Here is a 10,279-nt window from a genome sequence, read left to right on the forward strand (position 1 = left end):
GACTGTGAGTCTGAGAGATGGGAAGTGTTGGGCTCATGAGTTTTCATATGCTTTTGCTTGGAGTGTGAACCCCCGAGGGTTTGGTGTGTTTGTGGATTATCATCCCCTTTTATGATGTGGGGTCCATGTCTCATATTTACTTCACTATCAGTTGTTTGATGAAAAATATCCATTTGTTTGTTTGGGATATGTGTGAAAGATGAAACTTAATTTACATCAAGTAATATGCAAAGAAATTCAATTTCAAAAGTGTAACCGCAATAAATATGAAATATTATTTACACTACCAGTAAAAGGGTGGTTTATGTCCCTCATTATCTTAAAAATGTATTGATTTAAAGACTACACATGGTAGCTAATTACTGAATTACTTGAAACGTGATATGCTGTCACTCATGGTACTTACAAGATGGTTAACATCAGAAAAAGTACTTGATACTGAGAAAAAGAGCTGGTACTTCACAGAATCAAGCGATGTCATGTTTTAAAACCAAATACATGCTAAAATTAATTTACAGATATCTGGAAACTATTAGGATTTAGTCATTTTATTTTATTTTATTTTATTTGTTAAAATGGTAATTAGTTAAATTAGTAATCAATAATTAATTAATATTATTTACCAATTATTATTGTTTGCACACCTCCCCTGACATGCTTCACGTATCTTGTGTTGTCTCTTGAGAAAAATGTTTTTTGAAAAAAAAAAGGAACACACGTTTTTGAAGAGACAGAAAAAGCTTTTGAAGAAAAAAAAATCTTAGGACGTTATCTCGGGAAGGAGACTATTTAATAGCCTTCCTGCAGGTTATTTTAAGAAATCAAATAGGAAGAGACATGCTAAAGCACTTCTGTCCTGTAGAGGGCGGTCATGTTTGTATCTACAGTGAAAGATTATTTCTGTTAGTCATTAAAATGACATTAAATCTGATAAGAAATCAAGCCAACACCAGATTTAAATTTGTTAAGTATTAACTAGTATAATGGGAGGGACTGTGTAATCTTAAAACGTTTATGATAAGAGAAAGTAAAACTAAAACAGGGATAGTCTCTGTATGATCTCTTGTATCATCTTATTTATTCACACTCTTGAATTAAAGGTAAGTCATGGCAGAACTGAGAAATACTTATACTGTACATAAACTTCTACTAGTCTACATTGATTTTCTGAATTTATACATTCTGGTTATGTGTAACATAAAGAAAACACATGCATGTTAACACACAGTTCTGTGAGTTTTCTGATTATAATACATAATATTTTTTTCTTTTTAGCATCTGTGTCCTTCAAAGATGAAGTTTATTTGTTTTACCGTCTTGATTATTTGTGGAATTACTGATTCAAGATCAGGTAATTATTTGTATTCAAGCATGTTCATGTGTAAAAGAAAGATGAAGAAAGATATAATAAGTAACTTTTATAAGGGCCAATGTACAATCAGCTGGTCATAGTCCAACTGAAGGAGTTTATTTTGCATTCATACCAGGTTTACTGTACATTATGCAGCTTAATACACAAACACTTGTTAAATAAACAAAGATTAAAAAAGTTATTTGTTATTTTGTAGAAACTACACTGCAAAAACAAAATACATGCATATAGAAAACAAGGTTTCTAGGATGAGCGGTCAGTTATATTATGTTGTTGTGGATAACGATCATTATCCAGAAATATTTGACCACTGAATGACTAGATTTACCAATCAGAAGCAAGTATTCCAAAGAGCCATGTAATAAGTAATTTAAATCAAAAGTGTTAACAGGCAGTATTTTATATAGTTTAACGTAGTGTATGAATCCTCAGCTGAACTCATGCAGAGCTGAGTTTTTTGTGGGGAAACAACAGATGCTGCTTTACATGGAAACATGTTTTTAGGGAAAATGTTGAATTGTTTCTGGTGCAGGATTGTCAAATCAGATGTAATTTAATGTGAAATAAGAAGAGCATTCTAAAAGAGCATTCTGTAGAATAAACATACTGTCTATAGCTTCTGATTTAAAGCCCAAAAAATACCATAAAAGTATCAGACGATGGCCTTTTGTAAAGAACAGACCCAAATTCAATTGTCATTATATATTTACTGTTGCTGTTAAATATGATGGCCCGGTGTCAGAGACAGGGCTTAGATTAAACCAGGATTAAGCCATAGTTCAATTAGGACATTTAAGTAATTTTTATTAACATGCTTTGGACAAAAACATTACTGGTGTGCCTCTTGAGATGAAACAAAAGCATTGAAATATTTTGAGGAAGGCTGGGCAAGTTAAAGGGGGGGTGAAATGCTATTTCATGCATACTGAGTTTTTTACACTGTTAAAGAGTTGGATTCCCATGCTAAACATGGACAAAGTTTCAAAAATACTCCTTCTGGTTTGTCACAAGTTTCGGAAAGTTTTTTTCGAGTATGGCTCTGTGTGACGTTAGATGGAGCGGAATTTCCTTATATGGGTCCTAAGGGCACTTCTGCCGGAAGAGCGCGCGCTCCCGTATAGCAGAGCAGACACATCAATTTGACGACGGATTTGCACATCGTTTATTTCTTAAGGATAATGCAGTCCCAACGAAAAAGGTTCACGATCGTGTGTTGGAACCGCATGCGGTGAGTAAAACTGCTTCAAATATCTCTGTGTTGTTAACTTAGCTATCGGCGCGTAAGCACATCAAGTAAACAACATGCGATGTTGTCATCAAACTGCACTTTCCACATGTACAGCTTAAAAAAAAAAAGACGACATAAAGTGGAACTTAGTCATTTCCCAAAACCGCTAAGCAAATATATACAGTTTCAGTACATACCACATAGAGACGTCGTTGCTGATGCTGCTCTTGTTAAATTTCAGCCTCGGGATCTGATTCTGGATCATAAATAAACGGCTGAATCTGACTGTTAGCCATGGTTTGTTTTGGATGTTTTTTTCCTCACGGTAATGTCACAGCTTCCAAACGTTCTCAACGCAAAAGCTTACTTGCGCTCGTGATTATTTAGCTCCGCCCACACGTCACGCCTCCAGCCACTCGTATTTTTCCAGGAAAAATCGGTACAGACTATCTTTCTCTTATGAATATAATAAAACTAAAGACTTTTTAGAGTTATGAAGGATGCACTACTACTCTATAGATACTCGAGATTAACAGGATATTGAGTGAAAATGAGCATTTCACCCCCCCTTTAACGCATTATTATTGTTAACAGTTTTTTTTTTTTTTCATATTATAAAGAAAGTCTGTTGCTCACTGGCTCTGAATACTCATACAGACAAACCATGTGTCAAAGAAGGAGTGGGATGTTGATAAGTACTGACATGGAAGGGTTGTCATCAACCAATATGAGCATTTTGGGAGGGCCTGACTGCAGCAGCACTCACATCAACTGCACTCCCGATAAAATGATTTTAAGTTAAGAATAACCAGCAAACCCCTGTTCACTGTTAACAGAAAAGTTTGCAGCGTGCTCGTAATCACGAATTCAAAAGTAGGAAAAGGAACATTTCCAATAGCACGTGAAGACAGCAGAGATACAGAATGTAACTCATAAAAAGACAGCAGAAATCATTATAATCAGTAATCAAATGCCCAGTGGATGGAACAAATGCCTTGTTTGTAATGTGTTTTGTTGATTTTGTCTTGTCGTGCTTGGACTCTGCATCACAGTATGTTAAGTGGCATAACATTTCCATCACACACTTGAAGAATTTGGCCAATCACAACGCACTGGATAGCTGGCCAATCAGAGCACACCTCACTTTTCAGACCGATGAGCTTTGTAAAAATGTACTTCTTTTAGAAAGGCGGGGCATGGTGGAGCAACAATAATTTACATTATGTGGAAAATAATGTTTTTTTTTTAACCTTAAACTGCATAGACACATTACATTACACCAAATACACAAGATAATGTTCTTTTTAGCAACATCATGCCATCATGCTGCACGTATCAGAAGTTCTGCTCTCCATTCACTGCATGCATACCGAGTCTCTAAGTGTCCACACACGCAGTCACCCATCAAGTGTTGTCCCATGCCACACTTTGCTGCATTTGGTCCCATGGGAGAGAAGGTCTCTACTTGAAATGTGCCTGTTATAATATTATGATGGAGGCTCTGGGCTCTGAGCATAAGTTCTTATCCTATAACAAACTTCCTTCCTTGCTACTATGTAAAAGGAATACTGCTGTAAAAAAAAAAAAAAACCTTATTTGTTTAAAGTTCCCAAACTAAATGTTATAGCACTTTTGTCCATACTCAGAATTTGTGCTCTGCATTTAACCCATCCGAACTGCACACACACACACACTGTGGACACACACCCAGAGCAGTGGGCAGCCATTTATGCTGCAGCGCCCGGGGAGCAGTTGGGGGTTCGATGCCTTGCTCAAGGGCACCTAAGTCGTGGTATTGAAGGTGGAGAGAGCAATGTACATGCACTCCCCCCACCTGCAATTCCTGCCGGCCCGGGGCTCGAACTCACAAACTTTCAATTGCAAGTCTGAGTCGCTAACCGCCAGGCCTTCCCCGATAAATGAAAAAAGTGCACAATACACTACTTTTGAATTTATTATTGAATTTTGTACACAACAGTGTGATTAACTGCAATTAATAGGAGAACATCATGCAATTAATCATGATTAAAACTTCTAACCATTGCCCTGCAATTACTTTAAGATCAGTCAGAGCAATTTTTTTTCAACTAAAACAGCTCACACTTACACTTTAGTCTGGGACTAGGCTTAAGTCTTGACTCTGAAACCGGGTGACTGTGTTGTAATAAGTTTAAATGTGAGAACCAACAATGAGTGGTGTCAATGACCTGGAAAAACACTGATTGACGTGCCAAGTTCTGGAACACTTTTATATTTTTTGTCCTTTTGAAAGTTGACTGTCCCTCATAAATGTCCGGTAATGTATACACATTATGCTAAATATTTTTTTTTTTGTATAAAGTCATATAGATTTGGAACCGCATGAAAGGGAGCAAGTTTTGACACCACAGTTCACATGTTGAGGTAAAGAAAATCTTTAGGACTGTATAATTTAAATGTGTATTTTTTTCTCTTATAACAGAGCAGTATGAAGTCGTGGGACCTGCAGATACAGTATTTGCTGTAGCTGGTGAAGATGTGATTCTGCCCTGTTCAGTTAAACCCAGCATCAGTGTTGTGGACATGAGAGTGGAGTGGTTTAGATCTGATCTGAAAAACTCAGTAGTGTATCTCTATGAGGATCATGAAGACAGAAACGCAGAGCAGACTGAGTCCTACAGAGGGAGAACAAAACTGAATCATGAAGAATTACAGAGAGGAAACGCATCACTCAAACTCTCATATGTCCAAATATCTGATGAAGGACGTTATAAGTGTTTTATTCAGTCCAAATCCTGGTATGATGATGCTACTGTTGATCTCAGTGTTGAAGGTGAGTAAACCAATGAAAACAAACATTTAATGATTTAAGGCATGAAGCTTTGGTGTAGGGGAAAACTGATGGGATGTTTTGGGTCAGTTGTAAAGGGGTCCATAAGGGTATAGAAATATCATGTTTAGCAGACTGTCATACGACTATTATAGTTTACTCCTACTGGATTCACAAAATTTGATGATGTGTAAGCACATTAATTTGAATGCATGTACAAACTATATATTATATATGTACAAACTATATATATCCATATATTTTGCAGATTTTAATTCATCTTAAATTAATAGCAGACAAATGTGATATGATATCAATGTTAAGAGATCAATTGTTTAAGGGAAACAGGTCAATTTAACTCAAAGGGAATTATTTAAGATTTTATTGGGAATTTGGACAGAATCACTGTTTTGTGACTGATCAGGGAGTTTACCAGTGATTCTTTGAATGAGCTGTGCAACATCAACTCTGCATGGATATTAATATCCAAAATATAGTGAAAACACAATTAATTAGCACCGTAATAAGATTGGCAGTTTAAGACGTTGACTTGTACGTACAAATAACAAGATTCCTCTCTTTTCAATGTAAAAAGCTAATCTTTAGTGAATAAATCTAAAACATATAAACTAATCTAACACATAGACATATGCACTCATGCATACACAAAAGTTGCAGAAAGAGAAAAAGTGAGGAAATGAGTTTAAGAGAGTGAAAATGTTATAGCATATAGAATTATAGCAATATATGACATTTTTTAAGATGTCAATCATTTAAATAACCCTCGCATTGAGTTTCTCAGTGAGGCTATTAGAATCTGGAGGTACTTGCTTTGGTTGTTTAGGGGGTTTCCTTGTTGTCATCATTGCAGAAAGGGGTTTCCCAAAGTTGAAGATTGGTTGGAAGTTCCGTAGTGATTGAAGTGGCGTCTTGGGAAGCCAATGGTTGGGTGTTGGCTGAAGATTCAGAGTTGTGGGCTGGTTTAAGTTTTGTTGTTGCTATACATTGAAAACAACAAGATGAGAAAGCTCAAAAATCTGCTGAAGATGGTTGCCTTAAACTTTTAAGTTTTCTCAACTTTAACATTTTTACAGTGTGAGATTCTCCTCATGGTTTCAGAGGACATTGTCTTGTTATCCTTGGTCTCTTTGTGGAATATGGCTATTTATGTTGTTTAGCACTAATCTGATAAAATCTAAAATTGTCTGATTCACTCTAATGCCCTAGAAATGTGTAAATGTACTTTTACTTAAAATTACAGACCTTGAAGCAGAAAGTGTTACATCTTTCCCCAGTCTCCCCTATATTTTTCATGATGTAGTTTGGTACTCTGGTCAACATCAAACTAACAGAAAAAGTCAAAACAAAAACAGGTTTATGGACAGAAAACACTTTCACTCAGTTAACGTTTATTTGTAGCTGTAGGAAGTCCTCCAGTGATCACTGTAGATGGATTTGATGATATAGGAGGGCTTCGTTTACAATGTGAATCTGAAGGTTGGAACCCTGAACCTGATCTTGAGTGGCTGAACAGTGAAGGAGTCAGCTTGAGTTCAGAAACTACAGAGACAAGCAGAAACACAGATGGATTCAGAGTCAAACACTCTATCACTGTACATAACAGTGTCGGCAAGGTTCACTGTAGAGTGAAACTGAGACATCACATTCTGGAGACACTGATTATCACCTCAAGTACGTACTGACACTTATTTGATGATGTAGGTTAGCTAAATTAATTATAAATTTAATGCATTAAATAATTTTATCTATTATATATATTTTTCAAGTTGTATTGTACATTTAATTACAGTTTATTTTCACTGCATATACTGATAACACAATGTATGATTTTTTACATTATCATTTTAATCAACAAATAATAAATGTTTGACTGGACACAATGTGCTCAATGTGATTCACTGTTTTATTTTGCAGATAAAAGGTTTAATCCTTGGAGGACATCAATCATTTTGATTTCAGCTGTTGTTTTATTCATTGTGATTGCTGGAATGCTGATAGCTGCATTTTTTCAAAAAAACAGAAGTAAAATTCTTATTTGTTTGTTTATTTAAAGGGATCCCCGGGTATTAAGACATGTAAAGATTAATATAACATAAATTATGTCTCTTTTTAAAATATGTAACAGAAAACCGTGAATGATGTATGTTATAAAAAAAAATCAACATCGTTTTTACACTGTGGGAAGCACCATTATTTTATGTGCACAGTACAAATGGTTGCACTCTGTGAGCTTCTTGTGCTTTTTACCGCAACACAACTCAGAATAAACAACTCAAGAAAATAAAACCACTGATATGATACCACATTGTGTGGCTTTTGGATGTAATTTTCAGACGGAGGGGAAACAAGAGAAGCAATATAGGACTTCAATGATTTCCTAGCGATAAGAAGAGAAAAGAATGGGAAGATGCATGTGGATGAATAACTTCATAAAGACCCGCTTTTTTTTATCTCCACTTCAGCCCCGATGCCTTTGAGGTTATTAGTGGACCACAGCTACTGAAACAGCTTTCAAACGGCTGAGATAAAAAACGCTATGCCATCCAGTTAGGATGTAAACATGCCGAAGCTAATCATGGTGCTGCGGCCGCTGGAGCAGTTTCTCAGCATGGATTTCCCTCGAGAGCCAGGGTGTTTAGACTCCTTTTGGGGAAAAATCGATGGTGCTGCATTTGGTTTAAGCCTATACTTATATCCATCACCAAATGTAAGCTCTTTCAGTAGCTGTAGTCATCATATCAGTATTTTATTTTCTGAGTAACAGCAAGTGCAACCATTTTCATTTTCAGAATAATGGCACCCCCCATAGTCCAAAATATGTATACAATTATATGATTTTTCAATATAACATACACCTTTCATGGGTTTTCTATTACATATTTCAATAAGAGACATAATTTATGGTATATTAAGCTATACATATCTTAAAGGTCACGTTTTTCATGTTTTTTTGAAGCTTTGATTATGTTTACAGTGTGCAATATAACATGTGTTCATGTTTCGTGTGTAAAAAAAACAGTATTATTCACACAATTCACTTGTCTATATACCGCTGTTTTCACTGTCATAAAAACGGGCTGATGACTTCCTTGTTCTATAAAGTCCCTCCTTCAGAAATACGTAACGAGTTCTGATTGTGCCAGCGGTTCCTGTGTTGTGATTCGACACCAGCTTAGAGCACGCTGCCCTCCTGGAAATGTGATTGGGCTACTTTTGGAGTAGTTTTGAGAAGCAAGTGGGCAGGATTTGTTTTGAAAACCTGGCAATCCTGATCTGAACGCACGTGCTCGAGATGTACTTCTAATCACAGAATGCCTTTACAGACGCGCATGAAAATCTCATTTGATTTTTAGCACAGACCTAAAATCTAGTTAACAAAGCTAAACAGCATTGCCCTTTGTGTAATAAGTAACAGAAACTGTTAAACTCACCAATTTAAATAATAAAATACACTTAGCGGTTGTGGTCCATAAACAACGCCTTCTCCAGACAAAGAGGGAACTGCTCCATCTTTTAAGAATAATCTTTGTGCGAATCTGGCATTAAACTGATTGAGATTGAGGAAGCTGTCCTCAGCAAAATGTGCTGCACATAGTTTTACATGTGGATTATAATTTTCGGGAACCGAGTTAAACATAAATTGTAACCATTGGTCTAGAAGTACAGCATCCCTGGGAAGGCCAAACAAAGGTGATTGGACTCCGAGGTGAAAATAACAGCGTCGTTTCGACGACACGGTGACAAACACAAACGCAACTCTTCCTCTTCTCCGTCAGAGCGCAACAAGACCACACCCCCTTTTTTGTGTATTCCTGTGGGCGGAGGTTAGTCAAAAAATGGTTCTAGTGACGTCATTAATGAAGGAAGTAGAGGGATGTAGTCCAAACGGGTCGTTTGATGTAGGCGAATTCTGTTAAATGAAATATCTCGCTTGGCATTGAACTTTGAGCTTTAGAATTTTACAGATATTATTTATACTCTAACAACAACATTACACACTAACTGTGTGTAAGTTTGAAACCTGGGATCACAAAGAACGGGACTTTTAATACCCGGGGATCCCTTTAATATATTTGATTAAATAATACATTCTAGTGGTAGTTGTCATTATGTTCCCTATCTGTCAGTCCACTCATTCAGATTTGTTCTTTGGTGCCAAGAAGACAGGCCTGTGCTTCTCTCTCTATTAATCTCTGCCTAGAACTTTTTGTGGGATTCTTACAGTACACTTCAGCAGCTCTCTCTCCCATTCACACTGATAAGTTCCCCCTGGGCGTTTCTCACTATGAGAGTGTCTTCATGAAAGTCAGAGAGGCCACCCTTGCCCCTCTAAAGAAAGTGGGAATGTGCATCCTCAACTACATTGACAACTGGGTGATTATAGCTCAGTCGTGGGAATTGGTGTGCTTACACAGGAACCAGTCCTTTAGCACCTAGCCTGATTGGAATTTTGCATCAATTGGGAGAAGAGAAAGCTCTCCCCCGTGCAGAGCATCTCTGTTCTTGGTGTGTAGTTGGACTAAATCACTATGACAGCGCACCTCTCAGAGGATTGTCCTTGGTCACTGCAGAACTACTTGAACCTATTCAACAAGAAAGCAGTTCTACTGAAATACTTTCAGAGGCTCTTGGGGCATATGGCTTTCTCAACTAGATGAGTTCCAGAGATGGATCTTCTCTGAAGACCTCAGTACCTAGATGGCCATTGGGACAGGACCACGGGAACCAGATGAGTCCTCTGTACAGTCTGACTTTGTTGCAGCCTAAAATTAAACCGCTGGTTTCATTTCGCCAAAGGAGAATGGCACACTATTTCCCTGTTTAATACTGTAAAGCTGCTTTGACACAA

At 36.9% G+C, this 10,279-nt stretch overlaps 1 protein-coding gene across 1 annotated transcript; it reads left to right on the forward strand.

Moving 5' to 3' along the window:
• The first annotated feature begins 1,287 nt into the window (after nt 1–1,287).
• On the forward strand, nt 1,288–9,867 carry LOC113081362 (butyrophilin-like protein 3). Its single transcript, XM_026253465.1, has 5 exons — nt 1,288–1,351; nt 5,062–5,412; nt 6,829–7,101; nt 7,345–7,430; nt 9,655–9,867. Exons 1-5 carry the CDS (start codon nt 1,294–1,296, stop codon nt 9,865–9,867), a joined length of 981 nt encoding a protein of 326 aa, XP_026109250.1. The 5' UTR covers nt 1,288–1,293.
• Nucleotides 9,868–10,279: the final 412 nt, after the last annotated feature.

Source organism: Carassius auratus, unplaced genomic scaffold (assembly GCF_003368295.1).
Source record: "Carassius auratus strain Wakin unplaced genomic scaffold, ASM336829v1 scaf_tig00033929, whole genome shotgun sequence".
Classification (NCBI taxonomy): domain Eukaryota; kingdom Metazoa; phylum Chordata; class Actinopteri; order Cypriniformes; family Cyprinidae; genus Carassius; species Carassius auratus.

Coding starts and splice junctions, on each gene's coding strand:
- LOC113081362 (XM_026253465.1), top strand. CDS start 1,294: ATGAAGTTTATTTGTTTTACCGTCTTGATTATTTGTGGAATTACTGAT. Junction 1,352..5,061: donor AATTACTGATTCAAGATCAG/GTAATTATTTGT, acceptor CTCTTATAACAG/AGCAGTATGAAGTCGTGGGA. Junction 7,102..7,344: donor GACACTGATTATCACCTCAA/GTACGTACTGAC, acceptor TTTATTTTGCAG/ATAAAAGGTTTAATCCTTGG.